Source organism: Coregonus lavaretus (genome assembly GCF_964263955.1).
Source record: "Coregonus lavaretus genome assembly, chromosome: 3".
NCBI lineage: Eukaryota > Metazoa > Chordata > Actinopteri > Salmoniformes > Salmonidae > Coregonus > Coregonus lavaretus.
This window is the reverse complement of record NC_139990.1, coordinates 1,774,725-1,795,955: the sequence shown is the minus strand read 5'-3', so window position 1 is coordinate 1,795,955 and position 21,231 is coordinate 1,774,725. Positions and strand designations below refer to the sequence as shown.

Below are 21,231 nucleotides of genomic sequence, written 5' to 3'. Positions count from 1 at the left end.
CTCAGAAAGTTTTAAACTGTCAAGAGGAGTGAAACAAGGTTGTCCACTATTGGCTTATCTATTTATTATTGCCATCGAGATGTTAGCTATTAAAATCAGATCCAACAATAATATCAAGGAATTAGAAATCCAGGGCTTAAAAAAAAGGTGCCATTGTACGCTGATGATTCATGTTTTCTTTTAAATCCACAACTTGAATCTCTTCACAGCCTCATAGAGGATCTAGATACATTTTCTAACCTCTCTGGATTACAACCAAATTATGATAAATGTACTATATTACATATTGATCACTAAAAAATAGAATTTTTACATTACCATGTAGTTTACCAATAAAATGGTCTGATGGTGATGTGGATATACTCGGAATACATATCCCAAATGAAATAAATGATCTCGCTCCAATAAATTTTAATAGAAAGTTAGCAAAAATAGATAAGATCTTGCTACCATGGAAAGGTAAATACCTGTCAATTTGTGGAAAAATCACCCTGATTAACTCTTTAGTATTATCCCAGTTTACCTATTTGCTTATGGTCTTGCCTTACGAACAGTTTTTTTTATTATATGAGAAAATAATATTCCATTTTATTTGGAACGGCAAGCCAGACAAAATTAAACGAGCCTATTTATATAATGAATATGAATTCGGAGGACAGAAATAATTAAATATTAAAGCATTAGACCTATCACTAAAAGCGTCAGTCATACAAAAGTTATACTTAAATCCGAACTGGTTCTCTAGCAAATTAGTAAGATTGTCTCACCCAATGTTCAAGAATGGCCTTTTTCCCTTTATTCAGATTGCAACCTCTCACTTATTTGAAAAGGAAATAATCTCCCAAATATCACTATTTCTAAAACAAGCCATAGAAAGTTGGTTGCAATTTCAATTTAATCCTCCAGAAATGACAGAACAAATAATGCAACAAATATTGTGGTTAAACTCAAATATACTAATTGATAAAAAAACTTTTTGGGGACAAAATGTTGAAAAAAGTATATTCTTTGTAAATGATATCATCGGTAGGACTGGTGGAGCTATGTCGCACATGCAGGTAACAAAAACATATGGAAATGTCTGCTCTACCCAAAATTACAACCAAATAATTGCAGCATTACCGCAAAAATGGAAAAGGAAAGTGGAAGGGGGAAAAGGTAAGGAACTTGTCTGTCGGCCTTGCATTAAAGAACATAATTGGTTAAAGAAAATTGTGATAAATAAAAAAGTATACCAGTTTCATTTAAGGACCAAAGGATTGACAGCCATCCCATATAGATTGCAAAATAGTTGGGAAGAGATTTTTGACGCACCGATTCCATGGCATAGTGTTTATGAATTGATACGCAAAACGATGCCGGATTCAAAACTTATTGCTACCAATAGAATGTTATTTATATGGGGGATACAATCTTCCCAGCTCTGCAGATTTAGCTGCGAAGAGACAGAATCATTAGATCATTTGTTTTGGTACTGTCTATTTGTAGCTTGTTTTTGGACACAGGTCCAGGAATGGCTAAAGGATTGCAATATTTACCTGGAGCTAACCCTGCAGATAGCACTACTGGGTGATCTGAAAAGTCATAGTCAATCGATTAATAATATAATAATACTTTTAGCAAAAATGTTTATTTTCAATTTACGATCTGTAGAAACAATGAGAATAGAAAGGTTCAGAACTTTTGTAAAACATCACAGTACAGTTGAAAAATATATGGCAAATAGAAATCCAATATGGATGGTGTTAAGAGATAGATGGGAGGTGTTGAATGGAGCTGAAGGATGGGACTAATAACAACAACTAATAACAACAAGATAACTAATGTAAAGCATACTGTGTCCATAATAAGTATATAGGTTATAGGTTGAGAGCTTTTGTGAAAGAGCACAATTAGAAAAATATGGCATATAGAAGCAAACCAGATGGACATCATAAAAATGATCGGAGGAAGTTCAGGAGTAAAAACAAACAAAATATAATGATTGTAGAATTTGACTGTGTCCATTAAATGTATATAGTATGTATGGGCTGGAAGTAGAGGCCTAAGCGTTGTTGTTCACTAGTTTACTCCAATTGGGGAAGGGGTTGGAAAGTAATGAAGGGAAATATAATTTTAAAAAGGATATGTGTGTGTGTATGAATGTGTATATATATATATATATATATATATATATATATATATATATATATATATATATATATACAGTTGAAGTCGGAAGTTTACATACACTTAGGTTGGAGCCATTAAAACTCGTTTTTCAACCACTCCACAAATGTCTTGTTAACAAACTATAGTTTTGGCAAGTCGGTTAGGACATCTACTTTGTGCATGACACAAGGAATTTTTCCAACAATTGTTTACAGACAGATTATTTCACTTATAATTCACTGTATCACAATTCCAGTGGGTCAGAAGTTTACATACACTAAGTTGACTGTGCCTTTAAACAGCTTGGACAATTCCAGAAAATTATGTCATGGCTTTAGAAGCTTCTGATAGGCTAATTGACATCATTTGAGTCAATTGGAGGTGTATCTGTGGATCTATTCCAAGGCCTACCTTCAAACACAGTGCCTTTTTGTTTGACATCATGGGAAAATCAAAAGAAATCAGCCAAGAAAAATTGGAGACCTCCACAAGCCTGGTTCATCCTTGGGAGCAATTTCTGAATGCCTGAAGGTACCATGTTCATCTGTACAAACAATAGTACGCAAGTATAAACACCATGGGACCATGCAGCCGTCATACCGCTCAGGAAGGAGACTCGTTCTGTCTCCTAGAGATTAACGTACTTTGGTGCGAAAAGTGCAAATCAATCCCAGAACCACTGCAAAGGACCTTGTGAAGATGCTGGATGAAACAGGTACAAAAGTATCTATATCCACAGTAAAACGAGTCCTATATCGACAGCAAGAAGAAGCCACTGCTCCAAAACCACCATAAAAAAGCCAGACTACAGTTTGCAACTGCACATGGGAAAAATATTGTACTTTTTGGAGAAATGTCCTCTGGTCTGATGAAACAAAAATAGAACTGTTTGGCTATAATGACCATTGTTATGTTTGGAGGAAAAAGGGGGTCGCTTGCAAGCTGAAGAACACCATCCCAACCGTGAACCACGGGGGTGGCAGCATCATGCTGTGGGGGTGCTTTGCTGCAGGAGAAACTGGTGCACTTCACAAAATAGATGGCATCATGAGGAAGGAAAATGATGTGGATATATTGAAGCAACATCTCAAGACATCAGTCAGGAAGTTAAAGCTTGGTCGCAAATGGGTCTTCCAAATGGACAATGACCCCAAGCATACTTCCAAAGTTGTGGAAAATGGCTTAAGGACAACAAAGTCAAGGTATTGGAGTGGCCATCACACAGCCCTGACCTCAATCCTATAGAAAATGTGTGGGCAGAACTGAAAAGCGTGTGCGAGCAAGGAGGCCTACAAACCTGACTCAGTTACACCAGCTCTGTCAGGAGGAATGGGCCAAAATTCACCCAACTTATTGTGGGAAGCTTGTGGAAGGCTACCCGAAACGTTTGACCCAAGTTAAACTATTTAAAGGCAATGCTACCAAATACTAATTGAGTGTATGTAAACTTTTGACCCACTGGGAATGTGATGAAAGCTATAATGAAATAAAAGCTGAAATAAATCATTCTCTCTACTATTATTCTGACATTTCACATTCTTAAAATAAAGTGGTGATCCTAAATGACCTAAGACAGGGAATTATTACTAAGATTAACTGTCAGGAATTTTGAAAAACGGAGTTTAAATGTATTTGGCTAAGGTGTATGTAAAGTTCCGACTTCAACTGTATATATTTGCGACAAAAAAAACATATGGGGGATTGGAAGTTATGCAGACAATTACATTGATGGAAGTTACAATCGATCTGAAATATTAAAGCTGATTTATCCCCTAAATTTGAAAAAAAAAGAATACAAATAAAATATGCCAATGACCATCTGGATGATCCAGAGGAGGAATGGGAGAAGGTCATGTGGTCTGATGAGACAAAAATAGAGCTTTTTGGTCTAAACTCCACTCTAAACTCCACTCGCCGTGTTTGGAGGAAGAAGAAGGATGAGTACAACCCCAAGAACACCATCCCAACCGTGAAGCATGGATGTGGAAACATCATTCTTTGGGGATGCTTTTCTGCAAAGGGGACCTGACGACTGCACCGTATAGAGGGGAGGATGGATGGGGCCATGTATCGTGAGATCTTGGCCAACAACCTCCTTCCCTCAGTAAGAGCATTGAAGATGGATCGTGGCTGGGTCTTCCAGCATGACAACGACCCGAAACACACAGCCAGGGCAACTAAGGAGTGGCTCCGTAAGAAGCATCTCAAGGTTCTGGAGTGGCCTAGCCAGTCTCCAGACCTGAACCCAATAGAAAATCTTTGGAGGGAGCTGAAAGTCTGTATTGCCAAGCGACAGCCCCGAAACCTGAAAGATCTGGAGAAGGTCTGTATGGAGGAGTGGGCCAAAATCCCTGCTGCAGTGTGTGCAAACCTGGTCAAGACCTACAGGAAACGTATATGATCTCTGTAATTACAAACAAAGGTTTCTGTACCAAATATTAAGTTCTGCTTTTCTGATGTATCAAATGCTTATGTCATGCAATAAAATGCAAATTAATTATTTAAAAATCATACAATGTGATTTAGATTCCGTCTCTCACAGTTGAAGTGTACCTATGATAAAAATTACAGACCTCTACATGCTTTGTAAGTAGGAACACCTGCAAAATCGGCAGTGTATCAAATACTTGTTCTCCCCACTGTAAGTGAGAGGGTATCTTTGTTCTAGTTAGTTCGGAATAGCAAGAGGCAAAGCCCTGTCCTGTTGTTATATCGAACCCGGTACCGACTATTAAACATTTGCATGAACTATTCACAAAGTGTCTAAGTATATTCTTATATCCTTAATTACTTGATACCCGAGAAAATCATCATAACATTAACGTTCTCAAAACAATGTGAGAATATGAATTAAATAGAACCATGAGGAAACCTGTCGGAAAGGTTATGCTGAAGTACTGAAATTCCCACAGAAAAACGTTGTTTCTTAACGTTCTCTGAATTATTTGAGAACATTCCCAATGTCAAACCAGTTGGAGAACGTTCATAGAACATTACCAAAATCGTTCTGTTAAAGTAATGAAATACCAAGAAAATAACATTTTTTTTGTCAAGTTCCTTAAATGTGCTGAGAATGTTCCAAAACCAAGCAACTATCCTGCACCGTTCCCAGAAAGTTGTGGAAAGGTTGTATGCAAAATAACCATAGGCCAACCACGCTCTCACCAAGCTCTAAGAAACATACGGTCCTCAAAACATTGTGTGCTAGCTGGGTGAACTCCCTTAAAGCAGTTTGTTACATGGCTGACTTAGAGAGCACTGACAGATGGCTCCCAATCTCAGCTTGCTGTTCACTCCAAGCATGTCCACTCATAACTACATTTAACTATTTTTGTAATTAGCCTGTATTCTGCCATTTGTGTGAAGAAATGGCAACACCCAGTGTCACACAAATGACATTGATATAGTACAATATGTGTAGGATTACTCATAGTGTGCAATGTAATAATCAGTAACTATACATAGTCCTTTTCAAAATAATAATTAAGTATCACCATAACCACCAACAGCTATCACCTCTGCCCAAAAATATCCCCCCGCCTCCTGTATTGTTAGTCAACAACACACACACACACACAAAAAAAATACCCAAAGATAAAAGAGCATTGGTCGGTTAGTTCGAGCATTGCTCCCTCCACAAACATAATCCCAGACCCTTTTGATCAAAGATGGATGACAGTGGTCCACTGGCTTAGCTGAGTGACTGAGAATCTCCTGCTGTTTGATCTTCAATGGGTTGGGGGGGGGGGGCAGTGACAGGTAAACACACACACACACATACGCGCACACAGACACACACACACACACACACACACACACACACACACTGTACATACACACACTTCTCTTTCTCTCTGTGCAGGCTGCCACAGCACATCAGTGTCTATCTGACCCTCTCTGGGTTGCACAACTCAACTCAACTCCGGGCCATCTCTGTAGACTGTGTAGAATGCAACCATCCATCCCTGAGAAAGTAACCAGTCAACTCAACTACGGGCCATCTCTGTAGACTGTGTAGAATGCAACCATCCATCCCTGAGAAAGTCGTATTCACACACACAGTGCAGCCGTAGAAGATGTCTTTGTGTTTGGAGTGTTTTGTTATGTTTTGCGGTTCTGGGTAGCCAGTGAATCAGTTCAGAATTAGTGTAAACACATCTAGTCACTTGCAGGTACAGGATACAAAAAGTGAAGTCATGAATGAAAGACGGATACCAGCCAGTGACTTTGCAAAATAATGTAAAAGAAAACAGAATTATTCAATAGAGCTTTGATGGTGCCCACAGCTATTGGCAGATGGTGAGAATAATAGCAGTCAGCTATGGGCAGATGGTGAGAAGAACAGCAGTCAGCTATGGGCAGATGGTGAGAAGAACAGCAGTCAGCTATGGGCAGATGGTGAGAAGAATAGCAGTCAGCTATGGGCAGATGGTGAGAAGAACAGCAGTCAGCTATGGGCAGATGGTGAGAAGAATAGCAGTCAGCTATGGGCAGATGGTGAGAAGAACAGCAGTCAGCTATGGGCAGATGGTGAGAAGAATAGCAGTCAGCTATGGGCAGATGGTGAGAAGAATAGCAGTCAGCTATGGGCAGATGGTGAGAAGAATAGCAGTCAGCTATGGGCAGATGGTGAGAAGAATAGCAGTCAGCTATGGGCAGATGGTGTGAAGAATAGAAGTCAGCTATGGGCAGATGGTGAGAAGAAAATAGCAGTCAGCTATGGGCAGATGGTGAGTAGAATAGCAGTCAGCTATGGGCAGATGGTGAGAAGAATAGCAGTCAGCTATGGGCAGATGTGAGGAGAATAGCAGTCAGCTATGGGCAGATGGTGAGAAGAATAGCAGTCAGCTATGGGCAGATGGTGAGAAGAATAGCAGTCAGCTATGGGCAGGTGGTGAGAAGAATAGCAGTCAGCTATGGGCAGATGGTGTGAAGAATAGCAGTCAGCTATGGGCAGATGGTGAGAAGAATAGCAGACAGCTATGGGCAGATGGTCAGAAGAATAGCAGTCAGCTATGGGCAGATGGTGTGAAGAATAGCAGTCAGCTATGGTGAGATGGTGAGAAGAATAGCAGTCAGCTATGGGCAGATGGTGAGAAGAATAGCAGTCAGCTATGGGCAGGTGGTGAGAAGAATAGCAGTCAGCTATGGGCAGATGGTGAGAAGAATAGCAGTCAGCTATGGGCAGGTGGTGAGAAGAATAGCAGTCAGCTATGGGCAGATGGTGTGAAGAATAGCAGTCAGCTATGGGCAGATGGTCAGAATAATAGCAGTCAGCTATGGGCAGATGGTGTGAAGAATAGCAGTCAGCTATGGGCAGATGGTGAGAAGAATAGCAGACAGCTATGGGCAGATGGTCAGAAGAATAGCAGTCAGCTATGGGCAGATGGTGAGAAGAATAGCAGTCAGCTATGGGCAGATGGTGAGAAGAATAGCAGTCAGCTATGGGCAGATGGTATGAAGAATAGCAGTCAGCTATGGGCAGATGGTGAGAAGAATAGCAGTCAGCTATGGGCAGATGGTGAGAAGAATAGCAGTCAGCTATGGGCAGATGGTATGAAGAATAGCAGTCAGCTATGGTGAGATGGTGAGAAGAATAGCAGTCAGCTATGGGCAGATGGTGAGAAGAATAGCAGTCAGCTATGGGCAGATGGTCAGAAGAATAGCATTCAGCTATGGGCAGGTGGTGAGAAGAATAGCAGTCAGCTATGGGCAGATGGTGTGAAGAATAGCATTCAGCTATGGACAGATGGTGTGAAGAATAGCATTCAGCTATGGGCAGGTGAATCATATCAGAATGATAAAAAGTGCATCGCTCTCTTTCTTTCTCCTTTCCTCTGTCTCTTTCATTTGTTCTCCCCCCCCTCTTCTCTTCTCCCACTCCTTCTCCCTCTCCCCCCCTCCCTCTCTCCCCCTCTTCTCTTCTCCCACTCCTCATCCCTCTCCCCCCTCCCTCTCTCCCCCTCTTCTCTTCTCCCACTCCTCCTCCCTCTGCCCCCCCTCCCAGCCCACTCGTGTAAGCAGCCAGAGAGCCCGGCCCATGTGGAGGTGATTGGGATGGATCTACCAGGGTTTGGTTACACCCTCCTCTACACCTGCCAGGCTGGGTTCTTCCTGTCCGGGGGCTCGGAACACCGCGTCTGCAAGTCCGACGGTACCTGGACCGGGAAGATGCCCATTTGTCGAGGTACAGGACAGGAACATGACATTTCCAGTGTGTTTGTGTGTCTGTTTGGCTCCAGGGTGAAGATCCCCCTAACTTTCCCCCAATCCTAACCGTAGCCATTCGTGTGTGTGTGTGTGTGTGTGTGTGTGTGTGTGTGTGTGTGTGTGTGTGTGTGTATAATGGTATATGCTGATTCGGTACAGTGGCTCTCTTGTGCCGCAGGCCATGATTGAAGCCGCAATAGTACGGAGCACACTCACACACGTGCACACACACTCCCGGCCACTGTTGCATCGCACAGCTGTGCACCGCAGGCCACAAAGTAACTACACACACAGAAACAGATGTGGAATGCTGTGGGAGAAGTTCCCACTGTGCCTGGCTGCTCTGCTACCACTGCATATTGTGTTATTCTAGTGTCTATCATGCCATTGCAGTGGAACAGACTGGACAAGACTGACTCCTGGCCCACCACTGTCACTTACCTTCACTGTCATGTAAAGGGCCACAGCCACAGAACACACCCTACTGCGTAACCACAGCCACAGAACACACCCTACTGCGTAACCACAGCCACAGAACACACCCTACTGCGTAACCGCAGCCACAGAACACACCCTACTGCGTAACCACAGCCACAGAACACACCCTACTGCGTAACCACAGCCACAGAACACACCCTACTGCGTAACCGCAGCCACAGAACACACCCTACTGCGTAACCGCAGCCACAGAACACACCCTACTGCGTAACCGCAGCCACAGAACACACCCTACTGCGTAACCACAGCCACAGAACACACCCTACTGCGTAACCACAGCCACAGAACACACCCTACTGCGTAACCGCAGCCACAGAACACACCCTACTGCGTAACCGCAGCCACAGAACACACCCTACTGCGTAACCGCAGCCACAGAACACACCCTACTGCGTAACCGCAGCCACAGAACACACCCTACTGCGTAACCGCAGCCACAGAACACACCCTACTGCGTAACCACAGCCACAGAACACACCCTACTGCGTAACCACAGCCACAGAACACACCCTACTGCGTAACCACAGCCACAGAACACACCCTACTGCGTAACCACAGCCACAGAACACACCCTACTGCGTAACCACCGCCACAGAACACACCCTACTGCGTAACCACAGCCACAGAACACACCCTACTGCGTAACCACAGCCACAGAACACACCCTACTGCGTAACCGCAGCCACAGAACACACCCTACTGCGTAACCACAGCCACAGAACACACCCTACTGCGTAACCACAGCCACAGAACACACCCTACTGCGTAACCGCAGCCACAGAACACACCATACTGCGTAACCACATGCATGCTTATTTCTGCTTTTTTTACTTAATCTTGTTTTTTAAACCAAATTCCTCTTATACTTTTATTACCAAAAACGTCATGAGAGGAGAGCTTGCAAGTAAGCATGACATTTTACTACGTAGACTTCACTGTATCCTGTGCATATGCGTGTGACAAATCAACTTTGATTTGATTAGATTTTCTGTAATTAGCACAAGATGCCGTGTTTTACTTTTACATTCCAGAACACACCGTATGCATTTTGTAGGCATATTACCCAGATCGAGACATTTAGAAATTCCACATACAGAACTCTAAATGGAACTGAGAATATTCGACCCCAAGGAGTTAAGTTCCATTATCTCTTGACGTGTGGTGCTGAAGTACATCAATACATGATTAGAAGTCCCACATGGGGAAGTTGACATGACATAATGGGACTAATGCTGTTTTTGTCTCCCATAGCTGGGTCCAAACTCTCAGAGAAGCCCATCAAGCCAGTGGCAGGGACACCCAGTCCCAAGCTGAACGGTGAGTGCCTGACTGAAGTGTCATCACGACACACAGACCCACATCATAACAGTAGCACACACACACACACACCATTACAGCAACATCAAAAAGAGCAGTGTTCTGATTACATAATAAAATACTACTGTAAAGTGCAGCTGGCAATCACAACAGAATGAATATAAACAGCTTCATCTGGCCTCGCAGGGGGCCGGCGCTTCGCTAATAGCGCCTCAGAAGGACTGGTGTCCTTAATGCATTCTTGAGTGCCCCTCTTTAGGGACGAGAAGCTAATGAAGAGTGGAAAGAGTGAGTTTGACGGTAAAACGTCCCGGCAGCACAGCCTGACAGTCTGACTCCCTCTCCCTTTCCCTCTCTCTCTCTCCCTCCTTCCTTCCTCTCTCTCTCTCTCTCTCTCTCTCTTCTACGGAGTAATCTGTGGTGCAGTGAGATAGCAGCCCAACCATCCCCAAGTTTCCACTTGTAGAGGGACTAAGTTTTTCAAAAGATTGGAGGTCATTTACAAAGTTGAATATACTCTGAGGGTGAAAGCTCCGGGGCCAAGTGTCTGTGAACACTAGTAATACTGTCTATTTGATCAATCACGATGAATCTTATAGACTTACAAACAGTGGTTTATTTGCTGGTGGAATGTAAGGTGGCAGTATTTTTCAAATGCAGTATGACTTAACCAAGATCCTATTTGTCTCTTTTCCTCTTATTACTTAAAATATTTGTTCTGTTTTATTAACGGGATAGATAGAAATGAACAGGGAAGACAGTGTGAAGACCGGCGGGGCCGGGATTCAATCCCACGCAGGCAGGGGATGGCATGTGAGCTTAACAGCTTCCTCAACCTCAGGCACAACCAAGGCCCACTAATAATCAATATTGTCTATGCTCTGTTTCAGTTCCTGATGACGTCTTTGCTCCTAACTATATCTGGAAGGGTTCATACAACTACAAGGGAAGAAAACAACCAATGACTCTGAGTATCACGAGCTTTAACGCCACCACGGGAAGGGTTAACGTCTCCTTGACCAATAGCAACATGGAACTTCTGCTTTCAGGTACGCCGTCTGCATTTTACGCCATATTACACAGAGAGGAGACGCTAGGGAAGGTTCCTAGCCACTCCTTGAACACACACACAGATTCACACACACAGATTCACACACACACAGATGATTCACACACACACACACACATATTCATACACACACACAGATTCACACACATAGAGCATGTCATCATGTAGTCACTGGAGTAGAATGCAGCCTGTGTTTCAGATGCAGTGTTTCTCTCCCACAATATGCATATGACTATAAATGAGTGTTACTAAACATAGCTGACATTGTTTGATTGGTAGGGCCTTAATGTCAGACGGTATCCATTTACGACTGTATCTACTTAGTGGGAAATTCAATTATGTTGTTTACAGTGCCTTGCAAAAGTATTCATCCCCATTGGCGTTTTTCTTATTTTGTTGCATTACAACCTGTAATTTAAATTGATTTTTATTTGGATTTCATGTAATGAACATACACAAAATAGTCCAAATTGGTGAAGTGAAATGAAAAAAATAACTTGTTTCAAAAAATTCTAAACAATAAATAACGGAAAAGTGGTGTGTGCATATGTATTCACCCCCTTTGCTATGAAGCCCCTAAATAAGATCTGGTGCAACCAATTACCTTCAGAGGTCACATAATTAGTTAAATAAAGTCCACTTGTGTGCAACCTAAGTGTCACATGATCTGTCACATGATCTCAGTATATATACACCTTGTTCTGAAAGGCCCCAGAGTCTGCAACACCACTAAGCAAGGGGCACCACCAAGCAAGCGGCACCATGACGACCAAGGAGCTCTCCAAACAGGCCAGGGAGTTGTGGAGAGGTACAGATCAGGGTTGGGCTATAAAAAAAATATCAGAAACTTTGAACATCCCACAGAGCACCATTAAATCCATTATAAAAAAATGGAAAGAATATGGCACCACAACAAACCTGCCAAGAGAGGGCCGCCCACCAAAATTCATGGACCAGGCAAGGAGGGCATTAATCAGAGAAGCAACAAAGAGACCTAAGATAACCCTGAAGGAGCTGCAAAGCTCCACAGCGGAGATTTAAGTATCTGTCCATAGGACCACTTTAAGCCGTACACTCCACAGAGCTGGGCTTTACGGAAGAGTGGCCAGAAAAAAGCCATTGCTTAAAGAAACAAATAAGCAAACACGTTTGGTGTTCGCCAAAAGGCATGTGGGAGACTCCCCAAACATATGGAAGAAGGTACTCTGGTCAGATGAGACTAAAATTGAGCTTTTTGGCTATCAAGGAAAATGCTATGTCTGAGGCAAACCCAACACCTTTCATCACCCGAGAACACTATCCATGTTTTTCATTGGCAGGGACTGGGAAACTGGTCACAATTGAAGGAATGACGGATGGTGCTAAATACAGGGAAATTCTTGAGTGAAACCTGTTTCAGTCTTCCAGAGATTTGAGATTGGGACGGAGGTTCACCTTCCAGCAGGACAATGACCCTAAGCATACTGCTAAAGCAACACTTGAGTGGTTTAAGGGGAAACATTTAAATGTCTTGGAATGGCCTAGTCAAAGCCCAGACCTCAATCCAATTGAGAATCTGTGGTATGACTTAAAGATTGCTGTACACCAGCGGAACCCATCCAACTTGAAGGAGCTGGAGCAGTTTTGCCTTGAAGAATAGGCAAAGATCCCAGTGGCTAGATGTGCCAAGCTTAGACATACCTCAAGAGACTTGCAGCTGTAATTGCTGCAAAAGGTGGCTCTGCAAAGTATTGACTTTGGGGGGGGTGAATAGTTATGCACGCTCAAGTTTTCAGTTTTTTTGTCTTATTTCTTGTTTGTTTCACAACAAAAATATTTTGCATCTTCAAAGTGATAGGCATGTTGTGTAAATCAAATGATACAAACCCCCAAAAAAATCAATTTTAATTCCAGATTGTAAGGCAACAAAATAGGAAAAATGCCAAGGGGGGTGAATACTTTCGCAAGCCACGGTATTTGCCTGTGTGGAGGACATTTGCTAACATTGAAATGGGCATTCATGGTCTGTCTGATCTGAGAATATGTTTTGAGTTGATGTGTTTGGATTTTGTAGTGTGCTGTAATTTATTTGAAAGCTATGATCTATGACTCATTTATTTCCTATTCATTTTTGGGGGCTGTTTTCGCATAGCCCCTGAATATAATATTTATTCTGTCCCTTAATGTACCTTCATTAATGTAGCCTAATGGACGTGTAAAACCTATCCCCCCCATTTCTCTTAAATGAAATATTAATCCGATCTGACAAATCTTTCACGGATTTACCATAATTATCTGGAGAGACGACACCCCTTCCCCTCCTCCCCCCTCACTCCTTCCCCCTCACTCCTTCCCTCTCACTCCTTCCCCCTCACTCCTTCCCCCTCACTCCTTCCCCCTCACTCCTTCCCCTCACTCCTTCCCCCTCACTCCTTCCCCCTCACTCCTTCCCTCTCACTCCTTCCCCTCACTCCTTCCCCCTCACTCCTTCCCCCTCACTCCTTCCCCCTCACTCCTACATCCTCACTCCCTCCCCTCACTCCTTACCCCTCACTCCTTCCCCTCACTCCTTCCCTCTCACTCCTTCCCCTCACTCCTTCCCCCTCACTCCTTCCCCCTCACTCCTACCCCCTCACTCCTTCCCCCTCACTCCTTCCCCCTCACTCCTCCCCCCTCACTCCTTCCCCCTCACTCCTTCCCCTCACTCCTTACCCCTCACTCCTTCCCCCTCACTCCTACCCCCTCACTCCTTCCCCCTCACTCCTTCCCCCTCACTCCTTCCCCCTCACTCCTCCCCCCTCACTCCTTCCCCCTCACTCCTTCCCCTCACTCCTTACCCCTCACTCCTTCCCCCTCACTCCTTACCCCTCACTCCTTCCCCCTCACTCCCTCCCCTCACTCCTTCCCCTCACTCCTTCCCCCTCACTCCCTCCCCTCACTCCTTCCCCTCACTCCTTCCCCTCACTCCCCCCCTCTCACTCCTTCTCCTCTGCCACCCTCACTCCTCCCCTCTCACTTCTTCCCCAATCCCCCCTCACTCCTTCGAACCCTCACTCCTTTGAACCCTCACTCCTTTTCCCCTCACTCCTTCCCTCCTCACTCCTACCCCCTCGTTTCTCTACAGCTGCCTTTAACCTAGCTGACGTGACTTACATAATCGAGTTACATTTACAGTCATTTAGCAGACACTCTTATCCAGAGCCACTTACAGTAGTGAGTGCGTACATTTTCATATTTGGACATTGAAGTGCCCAGCAGCCGTCGCAAATTATGACATAGAAAGGTGAATGCGGCGCTATTCACTCGCTCATTGAGAAGAAATGGCTGTGTCTGGGAGATATAGGAATCACAAAGTAATCATAACGCTGAGGCGAGGGAGGCGGCCATTTTGTGTTTTTAATAACAGGGGGACCATTAGCTTGTTAATTGAACGTGTGTTATTACTACCACTGACCATCAGTCAGGCCCGGGGCCTCTGATAGGCCTTAATATGGTGCTTCCTTTCTATGCCTTCGGTTGTAGGAGGCTGTTAGAAATAGACAGTGCGGTTGATGAGTGGGTGTTCTGCTACAGTAAATTGCTCCATGATTTGAAGAAAATGTCTCTCAGTGTTTTATATCACCTGTTTTCCCACACACACACACATACAGACGAAGAGTGGGGTTAGGAGAGGGAGAACATCATCATGGGGTCATTGTCTGTGATTGTGTCCCCTGAGTACCACCAGTTACAGTGTGTCAGTGTTGTGACCTGGCCTCACGTCACCCCTCTTGTCCTCCTGTGTTGTGTTGTGTTGTGTTGTGCTGCCAGGCATCTATAAGAGCCAGGAAGCACGGTTGATGCTGCTCATGTACCATGTGAAAACATTCACTCACACCACGCTGGGAAAGGTCAAGGAGGAGACGCTGGGAAAGGTCAAGGAGGAGACGTGGTCCATGGACGGTTTTGTAAGTTTGACCGTTTTCGTACTTACAGGAGGGGTTTGTAGAATTGAAACATTTACATGTCGGTCATTTAGCAGCGCTTTTATCCAGAACGACTTACAGAGATCTTGCTAACCATCGGATGTGGTGTATTAATGTTGAAATGGTCATTTGTTAGACATATCATACGTATATACATCGTTATTTCATGTTTATTACAAAATAGACTCAAATGTTCTCCTTGTTTTGTGTTTAGTAAAAATGCAATTCTGAAAATATGTATTTGTCCTTTAAAATTCTACCTCATCGTGAAAAGTACCATTCAAAAGGACGTGACTGACTAACTGACTGATTGACTGATTGACAGTCAGACAGACAGACTGACTGACTGATTGATTGACTCACTGACTGACTGATCATATCTGTCTCCCTGTATTCCCCTAGGTGTCTGCAGAACCTGACGGTGCCACCTATGTCTTTCAAGGCTTCATACAGGGTAAAGACTACGGTCAGTTTGGACTGCAGAGGCTAGGTAAACATCACCACATATCCATTGTGTTTTTATATCAGCTTTCTCACTGTCAACAATATTGTGTCATTTCAGTATATAGAAATAAAAAATGTATGTCAGACATATTTGATATACAGTAATCCCTCGTTTATCGCGGGGGTTACGTTCCGAAAATGACCCGCGATAAGTGAAATCCGCGAAATAGAAAACTTTTTTTTTTTTACAATTAGCAACTATTACATGTATACAAATACAGTGACTCACGTGTAGGCCGTTTCGTCGACATTATGGGTTTAGAAGATGTTCGAAATTACAAGATAATTTGGCCAACTTAATGTAAATTTGCCAAGCTGTTTTATGTACGTACACATAACTGCACGAGACGACAAAATGATAGCACAATTCGTAGCATGTTTTGATACAAGAAGCGGGAGTGAGTTTTTAGCGAATCAGAATGCAGAGCACAATGCACCAAAAAAAAAAAAAAAATGCATTATGAAAATCCGCGAAATAGCGAATCCGCGATAAGTGAACCGCGAAGTGGCGAGGGATCACTGTAGACCAAAAATGTGATTGTGAGAATATTAATGTTGTCTCCTCTGTCTCCTCTCCCACACAGGTCTGAACATGTCAGAGAGTAACAACTTGTCCAATCCGCCTCACGGTACAAACAGTAGCTCTGTGGCCATAGCAATCCTTGTGCCTTTTTTCGCCCTGATATTTGCAGGCTTTGGGTTTTATCTTTACAAACAGCGGTAAGTGTACCTACCTACCACCAGTATTATTACCTACCTACCACCAGCTATTATTACCTACCTACCTACAGTATTATTACCTACCTACCACCAGCTATTATTACCTACCTACCACCAGCTATTATTACCTACCTACCACCAGCTATTATTACCTACCACCAGCTATTATTACCTACCTACCACCAGCTATTATTACCTACCTACCTACAGTATTATTACCTACCTACCACCAGCTATTATTACCTACCTACCTACAGTATTATTACCTACCTACCTACAGTATTATTACCTACCTACCTCCAGCTATTATTACCTACCTACCACCAGCTATTATTACCTACCTACCTACAGTATTATTACCTACCTACCACCAGCTATTATTACCTACCTACCACCAGCTATTATTACCTACCTACCACCAGCTATTATTACCTACCTACCTACAGTATTATTACCTACCTACCACCAGCTATTATTACCTACCTACCACCAGCTATTATTACCTACCACCAGCTATTATTACCTACCTACAGTATTATTGCCTACCTACCTACAGTATTATTACCTACCTACCACCAGCTATTATTACCTACCTACCTACAGTATTATTACCTACCTACCACCAGCTATTATTACCTACCTACCTACAGTATTATTACCTACCTACCTACAGTACTATTACCTACCTACCTACAGTATTATTACCTACCTACCTACAGTATTATTACCTACCTACCTACAGTATTATTACCTACCTACCACCAGCTATTATTACCTACCTACCACCAGTATTATTACCTACCTACCACCAGCTATTATTACCTACCTACCACCAGTTTTATTACCTACCTACCTACAGTATTATTACCTACCTACCTACATTATTATTACCTACCTACCTACATTATTATTACCTACCTACCACCAGCTATTATTACCTACCTACCTACAGTATTATTACCTACCTACCTACAGTACTATTACCTACCTACCTACAGTATTATTACCTACCTACCTACAGTATTATTACCTACCTACCACCAGCTATTATTACCTACCTACCACCAGCTATTATTACCTACCTACCACCAGTATTATTACCTACCTACCACCAGTTTTTATTACCTACCTACCACCAGTTTTATTACCTACCTACCTACAGTATTATTACCTACCTACCTACAGTATTATTACCTACCTACCTACAGTATTATTACCTACCTACCACCAGCTATTATTACCTACCTACCTACAGTATTATTACCTACCTACCTACAGTATTATTACCTACCTACCACCAGCTATTATTACCTACCACCAGCTATTATTACCTACCTACAGTATTATTACCTACCTACCACCAGCTATTATTACCTACCTACCTACAGTATTATTACCTACCTACCTACAGTATTATTACCTACCTACCACCAGTATTATTACCTACCTACCACCAGCTATTATTACCTACCTACCACCAGTATTATTACCTACCTACCACCAGCTATTATTACCTACCTACCTACAGTAGTATTACCTACCTACCACCAGCTATTATTACCTACCTACCAACAATATTATTACCTACCTACCTACAGTATTATTACCTACCTACCACCGCTATTATTACCTACCTACCACCAGTATTATTACCTACCTACCACCAGCTATTATTACCTACCACCAGCTATTATTACCTACCTACCACCAGCTATTATTACCTACCTACCACCAGCTATTATTACCTACCACCAGCTATTATTACCTACCTACCACCAGTATTATTACCTACCTACCACCAGCTATTATTACCTACCACCAGCTATTATTACCTACCACCAGTATTATTACCTACCTACCACCAGCTATTATTACCTACCTACCTACATTATTATTACCTACCTACCACCAGTATTATTACCTACCTACCACCAGCTATTATTACCTACCTACCACCAGTATTATTACCTACCTACCACCAGCTATTATTACCTACCACCAGCTATTATTACCTACCACCAGTATTATTACCTACCTACCTACAGTATTATTACCTACCTACCACCAGCTATTATTACCTACCTACCACCAGCTATTATTACCTACCTACCTACATTATTATTACCTACCTACCACCAGTATTATTACCTACCTACCACCAGCTATTACTACCTACCTACCACCAGCTATTATTACCTACACAATATAATGTGCTCTATAGGATCTATAGCATTTGTGTTACATACTGGTTGTTGTTATTCACATATAGAACCATGAACCATTCCTGTGTTCCTCCACAGGACTACCCCTTAAACCCAGTACATATTCTTAGAAAGGCTACATGTTGACTGATACTGACTTCTTCTCTTACATTGAGTCTGAACAATGTGTTGGTCCCTCTAGGACTACTCCTAAAACCCAGTACACAGGCTGCTCCGTCCACGAGAACAACAACGGACAGGCGGCCTTCGAGAACCCCATGTACAACACCAGTGCCAAGTCGGTGGAAGGCAAAGCAGTCCGGTTCGACCCTAACCTGAACACAGTCTGCACAATGGTATAATGAAATCCGCTTGGCGACTGCAGACGCCAAAAAATGCATTTTTCTTCCTTCTTCTTTTGTATCGGGGTAAAAAAATAACAGGAAATGCTTTTGCGAAAAACAAGTGGATTTCATTGAGATCTAGACTGGAGATAGAGATGGAGACAGTCCAGTCTAGATCCAGTCCAGTCTAGACCAGTCTAGGCGTGTTGGCCATGGTGGAGACAAACAGAGGTACAAGAAACGAATCCTCTGGTACTTAAAGCACACTCTTCAGGAACTTTAACTGGTCATGTGTGTGTCGAGAAGGACACTCACTGGGAGACTAGCTCAACATCACGTTTTAGAAGACTGAACTGAGAACTGAGGAACAGAAAAACCCAAATCTTCACAGTGGTCGGCGAGTGGCGCGGAGAGTTCTTACGCTACCTTATTGTATTGCACTCTGCGAGTGTTTCTTCTTTACAGTCGACTGGGTCTTTTTTATAAATTGAAAAGGATCTGTAAATCTTCTTCTTGCATATATGAGGAGCATTCACCACCTATATTTTTGTGCTATATATTATCACGTGGGAGGGGCCAATGGCAGCGAGATTATATGAAGAGTTTATAGTAAAGAGAAGAAGAAAAATATCTATTTAAAAATATGCTGTTCACAAAAAAAAAACATTTTTAAAATGTTAAATCGTTTTTTAAAACAACAGTTTTGACCGTAACGCCCTCTCCTCTAGCTTCAGTCCCACGTTCTGTGTTTTTTCCCCACTGAGGCAATCAGAAGTGTTTGAAGTATTGATGTTAACTGTGAGGTGTGAATAGAAAGGGTTTTCTGGATTATTTAACACTTATTTGCCATTTTGGATCATACTTTGGTATTAGCTTTTACAGTCATCGTCATTCTGACCCAAAGATCGATCTTTCCAGAATTTGTTTCTTTCAATTTTATCTGGCATTTTCATTTGGACTTTTCATTAAATTGCACTTTTTGTTACGGTTTGCTTTTGTTTCAATAGTTGTCGCTGTATCAGTCTATGTATCCAAGTGGGTCATTTTTACACAGTGCCTACCAAACACCATGTGAATCAGGTCTGGTGCTCCTTCCTCCTCATCCCCCTGTTCCTGTTTTTCTCTTTATAATCTATAATTCCCTCTCTCCTTCACCTCAAATGACTTTATGTGTTGCTGAACACTTAACACTGACACAGTCTTGTGACACACCACAGCTCCTTTCCACTCATCATGTGCGTTGTTTTTTTAAACCTTTCAATCTATTTTGCCACTTAGTTTCTCCTATAACAATTACTGCAATAAAGAACCCATACAATTCTAGGATTGGACTGTCAAATTGAACTACTATTTGCAGTACAGAACAAGTATTATGTTAAATGCATTGAAAATATATAAAAAAATAAGAAAAAATGTGATTAAAAAAGTGTTTTATAAAGAAATATATTTTTATGAACAAATTATTTGTAAAATGTATGAATCTATTATGTACATTTTCAATGCAATATAAGATTAAAAAAGGCTAATTGCTTTTGTAAAGTGTCGCCTATTTCTTAATTCCTATTCATTTTGTTTAGATGTGTTATATATAGATATGATATACATATATGATATATTCTCTACTGTATATGTCTGTAGACACAATATCTACAATTTCCCTCTGGTTACAGTTAGTCTTTGTATGGATTGGCTCCCATGATGAATACAGCCAGTCCATACAATGTTTCATACAATCCCTAAACACAGACAGAGACCCAGAAATAGCCTTAAGCCACTGAACAAATATCTGTTGCACTAATTCTCCTTCCAATCGAGTCATTACGGCCTTGTTTGATTGACAGCCCTGTCATAGTTTGGTTCATAGAAGGCTGTATGAAAAGCCCCTGGAATCCCTGCTGGGTATCGTAGTTATGTTCTTCTTTCCTTAATGAGGGTCAGTGCTACCTGGTATCCTTGGGACGTCCCTACCCCTAAACCCTTCCCTTACCCTAACCATAATCATAACCCTAACCTTAACCCTTACCTGAACCCTTTTAAATTTCAACTTCAATGGGTGTAGGGACATCCCAAGGATTCCAGATAGCACGGACCCCTTAATGAGGTGGCATGGCCGTCAGTAATACAGTGTAACAGTGGGCTCTGCCCATGACAGCTGGGATTCCCTCTCACTTTCTCTTTCTTTCTCTCGCTCTGTCTCTCTCATTAGTGACCAATTTCTCTCTCTCCCGTCATTAGCGAGCCAATACTAGACGGCTGGGCGGGTGGACTGACTG

General features: G+C 42.5%; 2 protein-coding genes across 3 annotated transcripts in view; both read left to right on the top strand.

Moving 5' to 3' along the window:
- LOC311110282 (CUB and sushi domain-containing protein 3-like) overlaps window positions 1–18,976 on the top strand; it is a gene marked incomplete at its 3' end in the record, with an annotated part of 541,145 nt that extends 522,169 nt beyond the window's left edge. The window contains 7 exon segments of the mRNA XM_084152993.1: window positions 8,159–8,338; window positions 10,111–10,176; window positions 11,067–11,225; window positions 15,035–15,171; window positions 15,592–15,679; window positions 16,278–16,413; window positions 18,817–18,976. Of these exon segments, the coding sequence (XP_084009119.1) occupies window positions 8,159–8,338; window positions 10,111–10,176; window positions 11,067–11,225; window positions 15,035–15,171; window positions 15,592–15,679; window positions 16,278–16,413; window positions 18,817–18,976 (926 nt within the window).
- Window positions 1–21,231, top strand: part of LOC311125099 (focal adhesion kinase 1-like) — a gene marked incomplete at its 5' end in the record, with an annotated part of 1,344,976 nt that overhangs the window by 1,245,375 nt on the left and 78,370 nt on the right. The gene's annotated exons all lie outside the window — the stretch shown is intronic.